General features: G+C 38.0%; 2 protein-coding genes across 3 annotated transcripts in view; one reads left to right on the plus strand and one right to left on the minus strand.

Annotated features, from left to right (window-relative positions):
* Positions 1-11,692, plus strand: part of LOC131145437 (plastidial pyruvate kinase 2) — a 26,866-nt gene extending 15,174 nt beyond the window's left edge. The window contains exons 4-12 of the mRNA XM_058094514.1: positions 2,336-2,470; positions 2,563-2,673; positions 2,788-2,876; positions 3,003-3,065; positions 3,184-3,359; positions 3,692-3,794; positions 3,919-4,067; positions 4,602-4,710; positions 11,244-11,692. Of these exons, the coding sequence (XP_057950497.1) occupies positions 2,336-2,470; positions 2,563-2,673; positions 2,788-2,876; positions 3,003-3,065; positions 3,184-3,359; positions 3,692-3,794; positions 3,919-4,067; positions 4,602-4,710; positions 11,244-11,384 (1,076 nt within the window). The 3' untranslated portion in view covers positions 11,385-11,692. The remainder of the gene's footprint in view (positions 1-2,335; positions 2,471-2,562; positions 2,674-2,787; positions 2,877-3,002; positions 3,066-3,183; positions 3,360-3,691; positions 3,795-3,918; positions 4,068-4,601; positions 4,711-11,243) is intronic.
* LOC131145436 (uncharacterized) lies at positions 4,701-17,913 on the minus strand. 2 transcript variants are annotated; one of them, XM_058094513.1, is made up of 3 exons: positions 17,724-17,862; positions 12,755-15,195; positions 4,701-5,186 (listed from the first exon to the last, which is right to left on the minus strand). In XM_058094513.1, exons 2-3 carry the CDS (start codon positions 14,727-14,729, stop codon positions 5,173-5,175), a joined length of 1,989 nt encoding a protein of 662 aa, XP_057950496.1. In that variant the 5' UTR covers positions 14,730-15,195; positions 17,724-17,862; the 3' UTR covers positions 4,701-5,172. The 2 variants fall into 2 exon arrangements, with proteins under 2 accessions (XP_057950496.1, XP_057950495.1); XM_058094512.1 differs by lacking the exon at positions 4,701-5,186 and having other exon boundaries at positions 12,393-15,195; positions 17,724-17,913.
* Positions 17,914-20,160: the final 2,247 nt, after the last annotated feature.

A 20,160-nucleotide genomic window follows, 5' to 3' on the forward strand; every position in this document is an offset into this window, starting at 1 on the left:
TTCAGGGTTGAATCTTTATTTTTATTTTATTTTATTTTTGGCAAAAGATGCTGACCTCCCCTGAGGTTTAGCAAAAAGATAGGGACTTCCCCTAAGGTTTCAAACTCCAGAGACATCCCTTAAGGTTTCAAAAATCTAGAGATCTCCCCTAAGGTTTCAAGAATTTTAGGGACCTTCTTTGAGGTTTGCCAAAAAGACACATACCTCCCCTTGAATTTTGCTAAAAGACAAGTCTTTTGAGAGGAAATTTGTATCTTTTTGCCAAACCTCAGGGAAGGTTTGTGGCACTTTTGAAACCCTAGGGGAGGTCTCTGGGATTTTTGAAACCTTAGGGAAGGTCCCTGTCTTTTTTCCAAACCTCAAGAGAGGTGAGTGTCTTTTGCCCTTTTCTTTTTTTGTGGGGTTGGGGTGGTAATGATGATGCATGCAAACAACAACAACAACAACAAACCTTGCCTTAGGTCCCACTAGATGGGTTAGCTACATGAATCCCCTTTTGCCAATTTACACAATCGCGGGCAATTTTCTATAACAATTTAGGGGAAGCTTTTATATCCTTACTCACTATCTCATTTGAAGTTATTTTAAGTCTACCCTCACCCCTTCAATAGTGACTAATAGTTACTAGTTGACTCTTCCTTAGCATTACACCATTTGGCCTACATTGCTAGTGTCCAAACCATGTGGGACACCCCTCCCTTATCTTATTTTTTAGGGGCTATATCTAACTTACTGCGAATATGTGTTCATTCCTAGATTCATCTATTTACGGTATACCACCGATCCACCTTAGTATTCTCATTTCAGAAACTTTTATTTTTTGGATATGTTGTTTCTTAGTTGCCTAACTTTTTGATCCCTATAGCATACTTGGTCTTATGACCATATTATAAAACTCCCCCCTCCTCCCCCTCTTAATTTTTTAAGGGTATTCTACAATCATACAACATGCCCAAAACACTTCTCCATTTTACCTTGCTTACTTTAACTCAGTGTAACTTCCTCTTTGATTTCTCCTTCAACTTGCATAATAGATCCAAGGTATCAAAATCTAGTAGTTCTATCAATTTCTTGATCATCAAATTTAACCTTTTCTCCAAAAATATTTGTCCTACCATGACTGAAATTACATCATTGATTGCTACATTTGAGCAAAGGATATTTTATTCTTCTAATTTTCATTGTATTTATTGTTTCTTTTATTTGGGTAATTATATTAGTATTGTATCTTCAATATTATAGGGTTATTATTTAGGAACTTAATATTTTAGCTTATTTTAGGTTTCTAACTATAGTCTTAGATTGCCACTTCACCTTAAAGCTTAACCTGTTGGGTTGTGTGCCCACAACGTATATCTAGCTCTAACATTATCCCACATATGCGGCCTACTTGCATGTAGTCTATGTAGAGAGAGAAACAAATGATAAATAGCCCTCGTTACCAGGAATAAGATAATTTTTAACTACCACATGATAAATGCGGACAAGTCTAGGACCCAGTACCTCATGGCAAACCATGCCTCTGTCCTTTGATACCATTGTAGGCTACCACTTCACCTAAAAAGTAAAAACTTAAGTTGTTAGGTTGTGGGTCAACAATGTATATCAAGCTTTGACATATAGTTCCTTATCTTTCCAAGCATTGTAAGCTTGTGAAAGGCCTATTTGTTAGTTTTATTCAATTGGAATTGAGAAATAAAGTTGTGGAACTTTGATTGTGCATTGATAGGTGTATGTATGTATTATGTGCACATTGGTGCATGCACAGTCTGTCTTGTACAAACGCAATTATAATATCTCCTGTTTGTTGGAAGTTATTAAATATTTGGAAAACACTAATCTCCCACTTGGTTCATGGAATCAAGGCTGGAATGTAATTGAAATTTTGAACTTGATTCACATTCGACCATTCCCATCTTTGGTTTGCAGAAATGAGGGAGAAATTACATTCTGGTGATTCCTCTTCTATTCTTACAATTCCATTCTTAACTCTCTTTTTGGAAGACATAAGTTTCACTAAATAATAAATTCCTTGACACTGAGAACTAGGCTTCTCTATCACATTATCAGTTTCTTAATGACCAATTATTCCATGGTCATAGCCTCGTCATTGAACTCTGAGATCCTCAAAGGGATATGCTGCATCAGTTGGCAATGGTTCTTGTCCATGAAACATAGTTAGCTTCTTGCCTTCTAGATAATTTCAATATTAAGCCTAATTTTTGGTGCTTCAGTTCATTTTTAATTATATGATCAGCAAACTGTATTGGTAATAAGATTGAAAGCACATTGTTCTGAGATGATTGCACTCCATTGACTTTTTATTGATTCCTAGGTGGAATGATGACATTAGTGGTCAAGTCCAAGACAGAAGATTCAGTGAAATGTGAAGTTGTCGATGGAGGAGAGCTTAAATCTAGACGACATCTAAATGTTCGAGGGAAAAGTGCTACGCTGCCATCCATCACTGGTTGAACCTTGAATCTTGTTGCTTGCAGTGTTTTTTGTACTATCTCATATCATTCTGGAAATGAATATAACTAATTGCTTTGGTTTGTGCAGAAAAGGACTGGGATGATATCAAGTTTGGAGTGGACAATAAAGTTGATTTTTATGCTGTTTCCTTTGTCAAAGATGCAAAAGTGGTTCATGAATTGAAGAATTATCTGAAAAGTAAACACTAATAAATTTTTCATAATGGGAAACATATTTTGTTTGATATACCTGGCCCCTGTGCTTCTTTAAAGTTTACAACTTATATTTAGCCTTTTGTTATTGTTTTGGCAGGCTGTGGCGCAGATATACATGTTACTGTGAAAATTGAAAGTGCAGATTCTATTCCAAATTTGCATTCGATTATTGCAGCCTCTGATGGGGTAACACATGATTTTTTTGCGTTGCTTTTTAAAAAAAATAATATCTGTTGCTATATTGCACATTTGTTGCATCTTTAGTTAATCGTCCCTACATTCTGAAACTAATCTGTGCTTTTCTTCTTCTAGGCTATGGTTGCAAGAGGAGATCTTGGTGCTGAGCTCCCTATAGAGGAAGTTCCACTGTTGCAGGTAGTTTCTAATTCCTTGATTTAGATAGACCAGTGATGATAGAGATAATGTCATCACAGAATTCATTTTCTTTAAATTAGTAACAGATATTATCCAGTAAGTTAACCACAAAATGCAGGAGGAGATAATTAGGATATGCCGCAGCATGGGGAAAGCTGTTATTGTTGCAACCAACATGCTTGAAAGCATGATTGTTCATCCAACACCAACACGAGCAGAGGTTTCCGACATTGCTATTGCTGTTAGAGAAGGTGCTGATGCAATCATGCTTTCTGGAGAAACTGCTCATGGAAAGTAAGTGCATTGTTTGCAGTTTCTAGCACTCTATTTGCAATGCAGGTGTAACTAACATGAAGAAGTGTTTGGGAATTGGGACCACCACAGTGCATAACCTGATTTTGGAATTTTTTGGTGGCAAGAAATTCAGTTTCCCAAATTGGAAAAGAAAAAAAGGAGAGCTAAGATTAAGTTTTAGTTATAAAAGTTGAACCAAACTGTTGGAAAAATTGTTGGACTGGGTCATATTATTTGCAATAATAATGTGTTGTTGCTGTTGTGTATTGTTCGTAATAATCATTTTTTGAGTATCTAAACACTGGCTATAAATTGATTGCTTTTTCATGCAGATTCCCACTGAAAGCTGTGAAAGTTATGCACACAGTTGCATTACGGACTGAAGCAACCAAAGTTGGTGGTGAAACTCCATCAAACCTTGGTCAGGCTTTGAAGGTTACTTTTAACTCATTAATATATTTTGTTGCTGCATCAACCCCTTTTTGCACTTTGCTCTCTTCTAATCTCTAATTTTGTTCTATCAATTCTGACTTAACTACTTCTTCTTGTTTTTTTACAGAACCATATGAGCGAAATGTTTGCTTTCCATGCAACCATGATGTCTAACACCCTTAGAACCTCGATTGTTGTCTTCACCAGGACTGGCTCCATGGCTATTTTACTGAGTCAGTATCGACCTTCAGGCACCATATTTGCCTTCACAAATGAGTAAGTCTTGTATTATTGCTGAGATCTATAGATTAGCTCGAAGAGTAAAAGTGCTCGTGTGTTGGGACATGAGGCTTTTGAACCCTGCAAAACACCTTCCTCGTGGTTAAAATGTACACCTAATCTTCGCTATATATTGATTTTCTTGTACATCTAAACTTCAATTTGTGATTTTCTTGATAAAAAAATTGCTAAAATTTCTTTCCAAGTTCAATAATAACTGCACTATATGCTCCTTTATTGTATTTCTTGCATGTCTATTTCCTCCCTCAAAATCTGTTCCCTGTTTGTAACTGTTTTTGCAAAAATTTTTGAGGACTGTTCTTTACCTTTATGTGTGTGTGTGTATTTTTTTTTTTTTAATTTTTCTTTCTTCCTGAATTCCAAATTATGTGCAGCGCTGAGTATTTCTGGGTTCCATATTCGTTGTCATAAATTCCAATTTAGCTCTGTTGATTTATTTAAAGCTAGGATCATTGCTGGCCAAGTTCTCAAATTCAATGTACTGACCATATGGACCCTTTGGTCCTGCAGGAAGAGAATCCAACAGAGACTGGCTTTGTACCAAGGAGTGTGTCCTATATTCATGCAATTCTCAGATGATGCTGAAGAAACCTTTGCAAATGCCTTATCTTTGTTGCAGGTAAAATTTCTCAGAACTAGTCATTTACCTTCTTCACAAGGTCAAAATAAGGTGTAACAGCTTGTGAATCAGCCGAATCATGACTAAACTAACCAGTTTGGATCCTTTTTCTTTTTTATTTTTTTCCTTTGGTGGTGGGGGGTGATGGGGGTGGGAGTAAAGTCGAACATGGGTCATAAAGGTTTATCCTTGAAACACCAATCCTTAACATGCTCAAACTTTGCTTTCGTCGTTGCATGCTAGCCTCTTTTAGAAGCATTAAGCTAGAGCTCAATTTATGTCAAATCTGTGCCATAGTTTGTCCCTGGGTTGGACTATGTACAATCTCCTATCGTTGATGCTCCTGCTTAATTAGGAATTGTGTTTCCTTGCATGCCATGTGTCATGGACCCCCAAAATAGGACTCAAGTAAGGGTTGTGCGGCACTCGTTGAGAGCTCTCCCCTGACGAGTCAACCAATAATCACACGTTCAAGCCTGCAGGCACGAGCACCAAGTGAGTCTCAATACTCAAGAGAAACAAGGAACAATATGATATCACGTGAGCAATATATTCACATACACGGAATAAGGCTACAACAATGAGGTATATCACAATCTAAGGCAACAAAATTCCATCATGAAAAGGACTTCTTGTATTATTCAGATCCAAAAGAATAACCATACAAACGTTAACACAAATAATCATAGATTCATTCTAAATCCCTAGAGAATACAATTAGAGCACTCTCTCTCTCCCCCTTTTCCCCATTACATTGTCACTCCCTAACATCCTCCCCCACTCATTTTATCGACGTCCTTGTCGATGTGTTGTAGAAGGCCTCCTAACTCTGCTGCTGTTGAAGCTGATGTCGTTGTCGAATTTCTAAAATCTTCAATATTTTGTATGGCATGCTGAAGGTCTTCTGCCTTTTCCCAACTGTTCTCTTCTTCTCCCAGCCCCATCCACTGAACCATATATTGTTGTTGTTGACGACCTTCTTCATTGACGACTCTGTCTACAAGGATCCCCTGAACATCTTTGTTTACAGGCTGCCTTCTGGAAATTGTTGATCTCCTTATCTTTTGTCGGTGCATATCTGCTTCATCTATGTGGAATGGCTTTAGGTTGCTTATGTGAAACACTGGATGGACTGGTCATTTGTGGCTCTTCATCCACTCCGGTTGTTCAAGCCGATAAGATGCATGCCCCACCTTCTCGATCACTTTGATTGGACCTTCGTAATGGCGTAAAAGCCTTTTATCCTTGTCATGAAGAAATCGAAATGTCTCTGGCCACACTTTTACAAGAACCAGATCTCCAGTTTCAATTTGTTGTGGTCGTCGCCCTTTGTCTGCCCATTTCTTCATGCGCTTTGATGCTTTTTCTAACTGAGTTCGAGTGACTTCGATGTTTTGCAATCAATTCTTTGTGAATTGGTATGCTTTTGGGCAATTTCCTTTGTATGGAACATCTAGAATGTGCGGGAGAGTTGGTTGTTGACCTGTCACAATCTCAAAAGGGCTTTTATTAGTCGCAGAAGATTTCATAGAGTTAAAACAAAATTGTGCCGTGTCCAGTAAAGCTACCCAATTTTTCTAATTTGAGTTAACAAAATGTCGCAAGTATTCTTCCAACATCCCATTAAAACGTTCGATTTGACCATCTGTCTGCGAGTGGTAGCTGGTGGACAGATTAAGGTTTGAACCCATCAAGCGAAAGAATTCACCCCAAAATCCCCTAGTGAATTTGACATCCCTATCACTGATTATGCTTTCTGGAGCACCCTAATATTTCACCACATGCTTGAAGAATAGCTGAGTTGTCTTCTCTACTGAACAAGACTTCGAAACTGGTACAAAAGTTGCATACTTTGAAAATCGATCAATCACCACTAGAATCATGTCATACTCCTCTACTTTGGCAATGAGGAAATGAAGTTCAAAGAGACACTCTCCCATGGCCTTGTAGGTACTAGCAATGGCTCCAACAAACCTGAGGTCTTCTTTCTTTCTACCTTGTCTTGTTGACAAAACAAGCAAGTTTTGGTATAACTCATCACATCGTCTTGTATATTTGGCCCATAGTACCCCTGTGTCAATGCATGAGTTCTTCGCTGTCCGGGATGTCTAGCCCACAATGTATCATGACACTCTTTTAGTAAGGTTTTTCTCAAGTTTCTAACTTTGGGCACGTAGACTCTCTTGCCTTTAGTCATTATCAGCCCATCTTCTACCCAAAATTGTCGTGTCTTCCTTCTTCTATCAGTTTGCTCAATGTCTGCGCCTGCTGGTTTGTACTTAAATGTTCCCTGATAAGATCTTTCAAAGGTAACACCACCCTACTAGTTGATAAATGACTTATGAGTTTCAATGCTGCCAATTCGATTTTTCTGCTTAAAGCATTTTCCACTTCATTCGTTTTCCCTGCTTTGTATTCAAAATCAAATTAAATTTAGTTAGCTTCTCCTGCCAAAGGGCTTGTTTTGATGTTAGTCCTGGTTGTGACAAGAAGTGAGTAATTGCCACATTATCAGTTTTTACCACAAATTTGGACCCCAAGAGATAGTGCCTCCACACTCGGAGACAGTGTACCACAGTAAGAAGCTCCGTTTCCTGCGCTGTATAGTTCTGTTCGGCACCCGTTAATTTTCTACTTTCAAAAGCAACTCGATGCCATTCCTGTAAAAGAACTCCCCCTAATGCAAAGTCTAAGGCATCTGCTTGTACTTCAAATGACTTTGTCACATCAGGAAAGATTAGCACAGGATCTCCTATAATCTTTTTTCTTTAATTCAACAAATGCTGATTGACACTCTTCTGACCACCTCCATGGTACCCCTTTCCTCAATAAATTTGTTAACGACACAACTCTTCTAGAGTACCCTTCTATAAACTTTCGATAGTAGTTGGCTAACCCCAAGAAGGATCGCAGTTCTCTAACGAATGTAGGTGCTTGCCATTCATTGATGGTTTGTACTTTTGCTAAATCTATCCGTATCTGGCCCTCTTCAATGATATGCCCCAAGAATTTAATATGCTTTTGAGCGAAAGCACACTTCTCCCCTTTTACATATAACTGGTTTTCTCTGATTTTTTGAAAAACCTGCCGAAGGTGATCTTTATGCTTTTCTTAGGATGCGCTGAAAACCACTATGTCATCAAGGTAAACGACTACAAATCGATCAAGGTAGTCCTAGAAAACCTGATACATTAAAGTACAAAAGGTAGTAGGTGCATTTGTTAACCCAAAAGGCATGACAAGGAATTCAAATGCTCCATACTGAGTGACACAAGTGGTCTTAGGTTCATCTCCCTCTACAATGTGCACTTGATGATATCCTGATCTTAAGTCCAGTTTAGTGAAATATTTAGCTGTACTTAGCTGGTAAAAAATATCGGCAATCAATGGAATGGGATACTCGTTGTGAACCGTCACCTTATTAAGAGCTTTATAATCTACACAAATGCAAACTTCTATCTTGTTTCTTCTAGAATAACACTGCGGCCCCAAAAGGTGCTTTTGATGGGCGGATGAATCCTGCTGCAATTAGATCATTTTGTTGCCTTCTAAATTCAGCTAACTTAGGCGGCGCCATTCGATAAGGGGCACGTGCTGGTGGTTTTACCCTCGGCAAAAGCTCAATTTCGTGGTCAATCTATCGTCAAGGTGGTAAAACTCTGGGTAGCTGTTCTAAGATTACCTCCTTGAATTCTTCTAACACTTCCTTAATTTCAATCGGATATTCGCCTATTTCTTCATTTTCTGAAACTACCGGTAGAACCACGAAAGAAGGTTCTCCCTTTTTTACTCCCTTCTTAAATTGGAGGGCTGAAAGCAACTTCCTCTCATCGAAACTGTTGTAGGTTGTGGGAACCACACAAGGTGTATCTCCCATTATCACAAGACAATTCGTAGTTGGGATCCACATTGAGCGTGTCACTCTAAGAAAATCCAACCCTAATACCACATCAAAGTCATCGAGGGGTGCCACGGTGAAATCAATTGTTCCAGATCACGACCCCATTTGGCAGGCTACTTTAGGTGCCACTCCCACCGTGGTTACTTCAAAATTCACTGCTTTCAACTTTCCCACATCCTTGTCTACTTGTAATTCTAACCGCTGAGCTTCTGTATTAGCAATAAAATTATGGGTGGTCCCTGTATCAATCATGGCATTGATTTTCTTTCCATTCAAAAGTAGATCAACGTACATTAAGCCTTTTCCCTAAGACTTGTTGGTAACTACTTGGCGCTCTAATGCCCCCAAAAATCTCAATGCTCCCACTATATTCTATTTTTTCTTATGGGGTGGCTGTCGGGGTTTTGGTTTCCCCTCGAAAGGCCTTTAGAGCATTCAAAGCCTTTCGTTTAAGGCACTCTGCCACTCGATGCAGTCCCATGCAAAGGAAGCACAAGACCGGCAACCGATGCTCCCCACCACCTGTTCGTCCGCCCCTTCACTCCCTAGTCATGGGCGCTTTTCTATCTTTCCAAAAACTATTTATTTCCCTGTCCCTTTCCCCATTTGCAAGCTTATACACTTTATTGGGTCTGACATCATTATTGGCGTACATTGGGAAATTTCACTTCCCAGAATTGTCTGAAAAATCATTCAACCGTTCAGCAGTGGCAAGGGTGGAAGAGGTCACTAGCACCTTGCCGGCGCAGTTCATTTTTCTGCCATGTCTTCAAACTCCGGAGAAAATGAAATAATCTATTTGATTCGGTTATGTCTATGATGTCCAACATTAAGGTTTGATATTCTCGTACATAACTCCTTATTGAGTCGGTCTATTGCAATTCCATAATTTTGTACTGTGCTATGTACTTTACATTTTCTGGATAGAATTGGGTCTTCAACGCCTGTTTCAAACCCTCCTAGGTGTTAATGACACACTTATTGTATTGAATATCATTCCATTTAGTTTTCCACCACAATTTAGCATGCCCAACAAGGTATACGGTTGTCATATTTACCCGGTGCGCCTCCAAATCAACTCGTGAGCATATGAAGTAGTGTTCTATATTAAAGAAGAAATTATTCAGTTCCTTTGCATCTCGCGTACCCCCAAAAATTTTAGGTTCTGGTACGTTTAATCGAATACCCTCACTTGGTTCCGTAATCGGCCTTTGGGCTATCTGCGCCACTACATTCACTTTCACCGTCATCTCTTGTAAATCCCTCTAAACCTGAACTTGGTCCATAACACTCTGGACATTGCCCATCTCCTTCAAATCTTCCTTTAAAATACTAATGGACTCCTTAACATCTTCTGTAAGGAAATCAAAATTATTCGTTAGCTCTCGTAAGGAGGCCTCAAGCTCTATTGACTCTCCCCGTTGGGATGGAAGAGATGGCAATATGCCCTCAATATGTTCTAGCCTTCTCTCAAAGGCTTCTAATTGCTCGATACTCCTCTGGAAGGCTTCAAGCTCTATTGGCCTTTTCTCCAGGGATTTTACACGTAGAATGAATTTTTCAAGTTCCATGATTCTCTCCTCAAATTTTGATACCCCATAGAGATTTCCTCTAGGGTTTTCTTCGGCGGCCTCAAGCTTTGTTGACACGCCTTTATTAATTTTGCCACCAACTCTTGGAGTTCAAAGCACGTTTTCTCCAAGGTTACAAGTTTTGTCTCAAGCGCCTCAATGCGCTCTACTTTTCTAGGCTTGTTTTTCATGTTACCACTCATGGTGCTCGCACACATTGTGCTCTGATACCAACTGTCACGAACCCCCAAAATAGGACTCAAGTAAGGGTCGTGCGGCACTCATTGAGAGCTCTCCCCTGACGAATCAGCCAACAATCACACGTTCAAGTCTATAGGCACGAGCATCAGGTGAGTCTCAATACTCAAGAGAAACAAGGAACAATATGATATCACACGAGCAATATATTCACATACACGGAATAAGGTTATAACAATCGGGTATATCACAATCCAAGGCAACAAAACACCATCATGAAAAGGACTACTTATATTATTCTGATCCAAGAGAATAACCATACAAACGTTAACACAAATAATCATAGATTCATTCTAAATCCCTGGAGAATACAATTAGAGCAGTATCTCTCTCCCCCTTTTTCTCATTACATTGTTACTCCCTAACACCGTGCATATTCAATGATACTCTAGCAGAGACTTGAACTGGAGTTTGGCTGCTTCAAATCCGATGGATATGTTATTTTTTTTGTTGACCATAAACCATCTATTTAGAATCTGCTTTGAGTCCATCTGATTGTTATTGGACAACCAATTGCAAGAAATAGATTGGCTGTTGTACCAAATCTGTTATTTAATGATATTCTAGCAGAGACTTGGACTGGAGTTTGGCTGCTTCAAATCCGATGGATATGTTATATTTTTTTGTTGACCATAAACCATCTATTTAGAATCTGCTTAGAGTCGATCTGATTGTTATTGGACAATCAATTGCAAGAAATAGATTGGCTGTTGTACCAAATCTGTTATTCTTTTGTGCCTGTCTTTTTGGTCTTAGTAAAAGGAGTATGATATCTCGTCTAAAATAAAATGTTTCATGTGCAGACGCAAGGAATGCTTAAAAAAGGAGAAGACGTCGCTCTTGTTCAGAGTGGCAGACAGCCCATCTGGCGTTCCCAATCCACTCATAATATCCAGGTGAGGAAGGTTCAGATGGAAAAGACGGCAGAGAACCTACATAAATGAGTTATCCAAATGCAGTCGATTAATCCCGAAGTTCTTATGGTGCCAAGAACTTATCCCCTGCTCGAGTTGGATTTGATTGCTACAGTCCGCGCCGCAGGACGAGTCTGCCTGCTCCCTCTCATCTCCCTCCCCCCCCAACTCTCTTGTTTTTGCTGTGCGCTTTTAGTATTTCCTATGGTTTCAACACTTTGCTTTGTTACACTTCCTGATTTCTTTTGGGCAAATTAGTTCAGATTATTTCAGAATTATGAATGGGATGGAAGCAATTTTAAGGGAGTTGTCTACTCCAGATCAGTGTTAAAAGTCAATTTTGGATTTCTCAGTTCAAAGAATGATTTTTTGTTTTTTCCATGAAGGCTGGAGTAATTTTCTAGAAATTCCACTTTACTCAGACGCCAGTTTCTTTTATTTTTCCATGGTCTTGATATGATTAAAATTGTTTTGCGGTTTTTGAACTCCCAGGGAAATTTGGTTTATTAGAGAGGATTATACATGCGTATCATTGTTGAATTCCTGGGTAAACAGCAGATTGTTGACAGCATCGCACTGTCCAGAGCTATGAAACTTTCAACTCAATATGGAAACCATTGATGCATCAGCCAACGTCATGGTTAATCAATCAATTATTTTCTTTAAAAAACTCGTAACAGCTAATATATTTGGCCCAATTATTCAATAGTTTAAATTCATGTCTGAATACCTCCTATGAACTTCAAGCCGTAATACTTGCAATTTAGAGTTAGGTATTGCTTTTGTACTACCTTGGTATTATGACCTTGAGAATTAATTCCTCAACTCATAGTTAAGTTAATCTTATTACAAGAATTAATTCCTCGACTCTCAACGGAGAAATAATCAAACATATGGTGGGAATTGAAGGGAGAAGGATGCAGGAAAAGAATTCTAGAAGGGAAGTCTGGAGGGTATAAGATGGCAGAAATTATTCTTACAGTAGCATAAAAATTGAGCAGAGGAATAAACGGCGCAAGCATCTGCCATATAGACTTCTTTTCAAGCACAAAGCATTTAAAAGCCTAGACTTTATTTAAAGAATTAAGTAGTCTACCAAGAGAGTTGCAATAAGACATATTTACAAGATCCAGTTTTCACTGGTGCAGATATTTACAGGACGAAAGCTTACCACCTAATAACAATGGCATGCACATTCCTATCTAATTTTCCCCAATGTTTTAGAGCTATTTCCAACAAATCAATTCTATGCATGCAAATAAATGAAATGGGAAAGCTTGGACTTCCTCATCCACAATTGCAAACCCTACTTATATAATGTGCAGGTTGCCTACCAAGATTAAAGCGAACACACGGAGAGAAGTTTGACTAGAGCCAGCTGCAGGGCACATAAGATTTACCTGTCTCCAACATATCACTGCTTGATCCAATGCCAGAATTGCCTCTAAGCATGGCCATAAGGTTTCCCCCATGCACCCTACCTTCCGGAAGTGAAAATTGAGCTGGAGCAGCTTTTTCACTACCAAAGTTCGCATGCCGGGAAATCTGCATGGAAATCATTTGGGGTCCATGTCCCCTTAATTCACTATCATTCAGACCTACCAAGTTTCCTCCACTGACCAGTGTCTTTATGCCATATGTGAGACTCTTACCGACAGAAACAGGATCCTTCATCTTCTCAATTACACTATGTTTTGGGTTTTGCAGTGTAGAATCCAGTGTGTCACCACCATGAACTCGCATATCTTCAACTTGAGCACTGTGGGATGCACAGAGGCCACTTTTACCCCTAGCGAACTTATCACAAGGGCCAGCAGCTTGATCACCAAATCCCAATCCCACCTGGCCCCAGGAGCACCGTTTTCCTCCACCATGAGCCTTGCAAAAATCAGTGCTGCCTTGTGCACTCTTCCCGCAACCTTCGTGTTTGCACCTTTTTCCTCCACCATGACGAACACAATAAGCTGTTTTCCCTCTCGCACTCTTGGTGCATTCAGGTACAGCACACCTCTTACCCCCACCGTGAGCCACACAGAATAAGGTTCCCCCATGCACACTCCTTGGGCAGACACCACCCCCTTCAAATGTACACCGTTTCCCGCCACCATGACCCTTGCAGAACGGTGTGCTCCCTTCAGCACCCTTTGTGCACCCAGGAGCTGTACACCTTTTGCCCCCACCGTGTGCTTTACAGAACATTGTGCTCCCCTGAGCACCCTTTGTGCATGCTGGATGCTGGCAGCGACGCCCACCTCCATGAGAGATGCACAATCCAGAAATCCCCTCTGCACTCTTCGTGCAATTTTCCACCTTACACCTCTTGCCACCACCATGGCGAATACACAAACCGGACTTCCCTCTTGCAGCCCGGGTGCAGTCCTCATGACTGCATCGCCTACCACCACCATGGGCAATACAGAAGTCAGTGCGGCCTTCAGCACTCTTTGTGCATCCAAGATGTTGGCACCTCCGGCCACCCCCATGAGCCTTGCAAAACACAGTCTTGCCTTCAGCTCCCTTCTGACAGCCGGGTTTTTGACACCTTTGGCCACCACCATGAGCAATGCAACGACCAGAGGCACCTCTTGCTCCCTTTCCACAGCCCTCAATCTGGCAGGTTTTCACATTGGAGTTGCGTTGCTGTTGTGGACGAATTAACCCAGAGGCACTGCTGGCTGATCCTTTAGGTACAGTTACCATGGTTGATAAGGGATTTGGAACAACTAGAGATTTATTCATATTCCCAATAACATGGTCAAAAGCAGTGGTAATCTCTGTGTTCTGCAGGGTTTGTAAAGGGCGCACCAGATGCCCAAATTTCCAGCGAGATGATGTCGATCCTTCATCCACTAGTTCAACTGTACTAGCCATGACAGGTATCTCAACATTATTCAGAAACGAGGTGGAATTTGGAGCAATGCAGCAGCTGGCAGTAATGCTAGTGATGTCAGATTTGGCAGGCCCAGTTAACAGGCTTAATTCAAGGTCAAGCTTGGGTCTTTGCACTTGTAGTGGCTTGGGAGTAACACAAGAAGTCTTTGACGGATTCGGTATCTTCTCATTTCCAAGGTGGGGGTTGAAATTCAAACTAAGATCCAGCGATGATAGGCTTCCTTTGCTTGCTGAGGAACTTGGTGAATGGCCTAGACCAAGATCCAGCAAAGAGCCATCTAGAAGGCCCATGGATTTATCACCAGCACCCTGTTTCCTTTTACCTCGCTGAGGTTGGGAAAGGTGAGAAACTGAAATAGTAGGGGCATCAATTCGTAAGGCAGTGTCTCTGGAATAGCTGGCGCCAGCATTACAAAGTTCACTCAGATTCTTGGATTCATTTGCTGTTGAATTACGTGTAAAATGCGGAAGGGTGTTTTCCATGTAAACCTAGAGGCTAGAGGAAACACAGCTATCTGATAAAAATTGTGGAAGAACAGTCCACCTTCTGGTGGTTAAAAAGCAGAAACACAATAGATTCAAAAGTCACCAAAAGACCAAAGCCCACCCCCACTAACAAAGCCTGACGTATCACAACGATCCATGCTAGGAAATCTTCAGTATATTCCTTTTTCAAAACAAGAGATGCAGCACCCAAGTTCAAAGAAACATTCTGCCTATCACATTCAAACCTGCTGCTTTGTAGATCGGTGCACCTGGCTTCTGGGATAAAAGGGAGTAATAAAATAGGTCAAACAAACATACAACACACCCCCACTAACAAAACCTGATGTATCGCAGCGATCCATTGTATGCTATCTCAAGAATATTGTTCCTAAATCAATAGCTGCAGGACATTAACTCAAAGAAACTTGCATCACTGGCAAAAAATTTCTGGCAGTTGGACATCCTGTTCCAAGACAAATTAGAATGTTAAAAGGAGAGAGTACACCGTAATAAGAAAAAATTACTCTGCAAGAATCAGTACACAATTATTCAAAGGTACAAAATTATTGAAGAACCAAAGAACAATTCAATTAAGGCTAGATTAGTTTGTTATCAGAGTCTAGAATCCCATACAGAAACCAGTAGATTTCATATTGAATAATTTAAAGATGATATTAAAAAATAATAATAGCAGCACACAACTAGCATACACACAACCTTGAGCATCAATTCACCACATGTACAACATATAAAAAGACACTAAACTCCCCCGACTCTAGAGGTTTGGTAAAAAGACAATGACCCCTCCCCCTCTGAGATTTCAAAAAATCCAGAGACCTCCCTCGAGGTTTATCAAAAAGACAAAAACCTCCCTTTATATTTTGAAAAAGAAATAAGTTTTTTTAGGGGAGGTCTGTGTTCATTTGGCAAACCTCAAGGGAGGTCTATGACATTTTTGAAACCTCATGGGAGGTATGGCATTTTTGAAACCTTAAGAGAAGTCTTTGTCTTTTTGCCAAACCTCAACGGAGGTGTGTCTTTTGCCCTAAAATAAAATAAAATAAAAGACATGATTATTGATTGTTAGAAAATCACTAACATTTCTTACCTAGAACCCAACACTTCGACGGAGATAGTGTGACACATAGTAATAACAAGTAATGTACATTTGTCAGTTATTGGCAACCTTAAAAACCAAATTCAAACATATCGAAATAACTAACAATAAAAAACACATAGCAAGGCTCAGATGCAGTGGGAACATGATATTTTCTGAAAATGGAATTGGAAAATGGCAGTAAACAATATATCAAAAAACATAACAGAAGCTCAGAATCTGAATAACTAAATAGAGAAACCATTTTAGTGTGGTGCATAGAAATGCCCCTGCCAACCAAACTCTTGTGTATGGACTCTCAGCCAGAAGAGGGAACACTGGAATGACAACAAATAAGATAACCAGAAGATAGCCAATAATTAGTGTCAAGTATCTTAATGGTACTATACTACAGGCCTATAGCCAATAATTAGTGTCAAGTATCTTAATGATACTATACTATTAATCCTCAGCCACTGTTAAAAAGAGGAGATAAATAGATAGATCATAAAGATCATATATAATGAATTCTTTAATCTAAATAGAACATAGTCCAAGACAAAATTCTGTATCTGGATTCATTGCTCTATAAATTCTTTCTCATCTCTGCCATAAAGTGGTCCAGTGACTAACCAGAGAAGAGAAGAAATATTATAAAAACATGCAGACATGGAAGTAAAATTAATTTCTAATCTCCTATATTTAATCATTTATGTTAAACAGCCTGGCATAAAAATGAAAATTTTCCTTTGGCCTAATCTGGTAACAATTGGTCCCCGATCAATACGGTCAAAATTTACTTCTCTTTTGGGATTAAAAAAATGCTCTCTTAGTCTCTTGACCATGTTGATTGAAGACCATCCAGAATTGAATGGGGCACAAACCGTAAGGTAGGCAAGACAAAAGCCTTCAATCGTGCGTTGTGTTTGCGTAAAATAGCAGCATCATGTAATTATCCATACTTGAGCATGAAAAACACATGCTAATAGAAATTAATCAGATCTTGTACAGTAACTGATCTAAATCGATTTTTTGCAGCATAAATTAAGCAGCAATAAATGATCAGATTTGATTAGACAAAGCATACTAAAAGTTCTCAAATATAAAAAGCATGAAAAACACATGCTAATCCAAATTAATAAGATATTGTACAATAACTGATCTAAAACGAGTTTTCACGGCATGAATTAAGCTGCAATAAATGAACAGATTTGATTCGACAAAGAGTATTGACTATACCAGAATTAACCAAAAAAATAAACAATGATAACATATAACAGTGACAGTTCTAAACATACAACATCAAAAAAAAAAAAAAAAAAAAAAAACACTTCCATTCTGTTCAGTAATTGAGAAAATTTGAAGAGGGCAAAAATAGTAATAATCAATAATGAGTCTTTGAAGTGATCAGTGAAGAGCATAGAACTCTAAGCTGCCTGCCTGGAACAAGTCTGCAGAAATGAGTTAATTTTCTAAAAAAATTAATAATATCAGAAAACTTTCCCAGAAGCTCACACTTCAAAATCAGGAGCATACTTAATGATGAAGCATCGCAACAAAAACTTTCCACAAAGCAGAGATTCAAAACCAAGCAAAGCTGAATTTTGACTCAATCAGCTAAATCGAAGCATATACCAAAACACATACTATTTCTACTAAAACGACAAATTATAGCATCATTTTATCTTTGGTTGCTCATGAAATACTAAGAAAAAATGAAAAAAAAAATCTGAAAATTTCGATTCAGGAATTTCCCAGAGCAACACAACATCATATAAAACACTCAAAATTCCATTTTCTCATCTTCCCTAGAACCATTTTCCTCCATTTTCTCAGCAACCAAAAAAACCCAACAAGAAACACGTAGATCCAGCTGAAATAGCAGAGAGAAATACCGTAAAAATAGGAGATTTCTTCGCCGCCGACAAAATCGAATTCGACTTTGCGAGGTGAGAAATCGGACGCAGGGCTTTGAGGGCCGCGAAACGAAGCCGATGAGAGAGAGAGTAGAGAGTTGAGAGAGACGGATGATAGAACGACACTTATAAGGCAAAGCAGGTGCGCACGTTAAGAAAAGCGGCGCACGTTGGAGGGGTGCTCAGTAGGGTTTAAGAATTACTTTGGAAGAACCAAGACCATTTTACGGCCGCCAGGGCACGCGCAGGTGCCCAGATCACATGCAACCGAGACCGAAGGCTACTGCTACAACCTCCACTTGGCAGGACCTGATTTGACTTATGTTCTCTTGAACACAAAACGTTGACTTAAAACAAAAAAAAAATAATTTATTTGACAACATCAATTTTGGATCTTAAATTTGTATTTGTGAAAATTTATATTATATATTTTTTAAAATTTACACATATTTAACTATAATAATATTTTGGAACATGAATTTCAGGATTTGAATTTAAATTTGTGTGAATTTAAAAAGAGTAGTGTTACACTTTTTACCATCCAAATATTATATTTTTACCTATTCATTCTTTTATAAATTTAATATAATTCATACTATATTTTATGTAAATCCACACAAATTTAAATTTAATATATGAATTCCATACTTCAAATATAATACAAATTGTACTCATATTTGTTCAAATCCATTCAAACCCGAATCTAAATTTTGAAATATATATATATATATATATATATATGTTTTGTATCTGAAAACATAAATTTCAAAATATGGATAAAACAAAAAATGACATTAAATTATATTAAAATTGTTTCAAAACTATACGAACCAAAATCATTGTTTTATTTTATTTTTAAAAATTTTTTATTGTAAAATATTTATTCTAATATCATCACAAGAATTTATGGAAAAAACCATTTCATTTTTTTTTCAAAAATCCCTTTACGTGATATTTCTCCTTGAAAACTACTTTCTTTTGTATTTTAATTTATAAAAAAAATATTTAAAATAATGCAAGTGAGACCCAATGCTTAAAATATGAAAGTGGGGCATATACTTAAAATAACTTCTCCACATAAAAATAAATTTAAATTTTGTTACACACATATTAAAGCTAAATTTTTGCTTTTATGGGGTTACTATATTTATTCACTTAATCTGTGTGAGTTTGAAACGAATTCAAATTAAAAAAAATCGGTATACATCCATGAAGATTTTTTTTTCCTATTGACCTAAGAGATATTTTCTAATACGATATTAAAATTAAACAGTATGTATGTACATAATAATTTCTTTTATGATTTTGATGTGATGACTATTTATTTAAAATATCATAATTTAAGAAAAATGCTTAATTATTAAAATTAGTTATTGTCAAATATTTTTTATAACAATTTAAATTTTAAAAGATGCACCGATTAAATTTAAATAATTAACACAATTTTTTTTTTAAAACAATCGAGAATGGCCATTTGACTGGATTTATGGCCGTCCGATGGGAGAACGCGTGGCGGCCTGTACAGTGACGTCATTGAGCGGCGCGGCGTGCGTGGTTGCAGAGTAACACGTACGTGTGGCAGTGCCGACTTGAAAGGCGGGAATGAGAGAGCGGGGCGCCATGTCACTCGTGACGTCAATTTTCCACGTAAGATGCGGCTCGGCACCGCCCGTGGTGCGACCACTGTCGCCCAACGTGGAAGTATACTATTTGTCAGTAGCCTCTGGGCCCATCCAGTTTAGGAGATGCCGAATCATAAATGCTGAGCAACCGAAACTTAGGAAGTGGGCCCGTTGTGGGTCCCTCTTTTTCGGTTTTGGGAAATAAGTTAAATAGAATTTCATTTTTACTACATTCACGCATTTAATTTCTTTTATAAAATATAATATATATATATATATATTTATATCCCGTTGTGGGTCCCTCTTTTTCGGTTTTGGGAAATAAGTTAAATAGAATTTCATATATATATATATATATATATATATATATATATATATATTTGGAAATATCTATATCCCATTTTTGGGAGATGGGACTTGTGAGTACGAATTTGTGATCTTAAAATTATTTTTAATTTAAAAAAATCTATATAAGTATACATTTAGAACTCAAAATAATACTGTAAACAATATCTAAAATTTTTAAAATAATTTTTTAATAAAATTCATTTATGTTGGATTTGAGAGTATGGGATTTTTGACTTTTTGAGAAAAATTCATGAAAAAAATGTTTGGTATAATCAGGTACATAGGCCGAATCTAATTTTAACATGTGCAAAAAATTATCAAATTTAGTTAAATAAACACATATAATAAAATCATATTAGATTTGGTGTATACACCTGATGTATCTAATAATTTCTCAAAATTTATTTATCCTATAATTGAGAGTATGATATTTTCTACTTTTTGAT

The sequence above is a fragment of the Malania oleifera genome, chromosome 13 (assembly GCF_029873635.1).
Source record: "Malania oleifera isolate guangnan ecotype guangnan chromosome 13, ASM2987363v1, whole genome shotgun sequence".
Lineage (NCBI taxonomy): Eukaryota > Viridiplantae > Streptophyta > Magnoliopsida > Santalales > Ximeniaceae > Malania > Malania oleifera.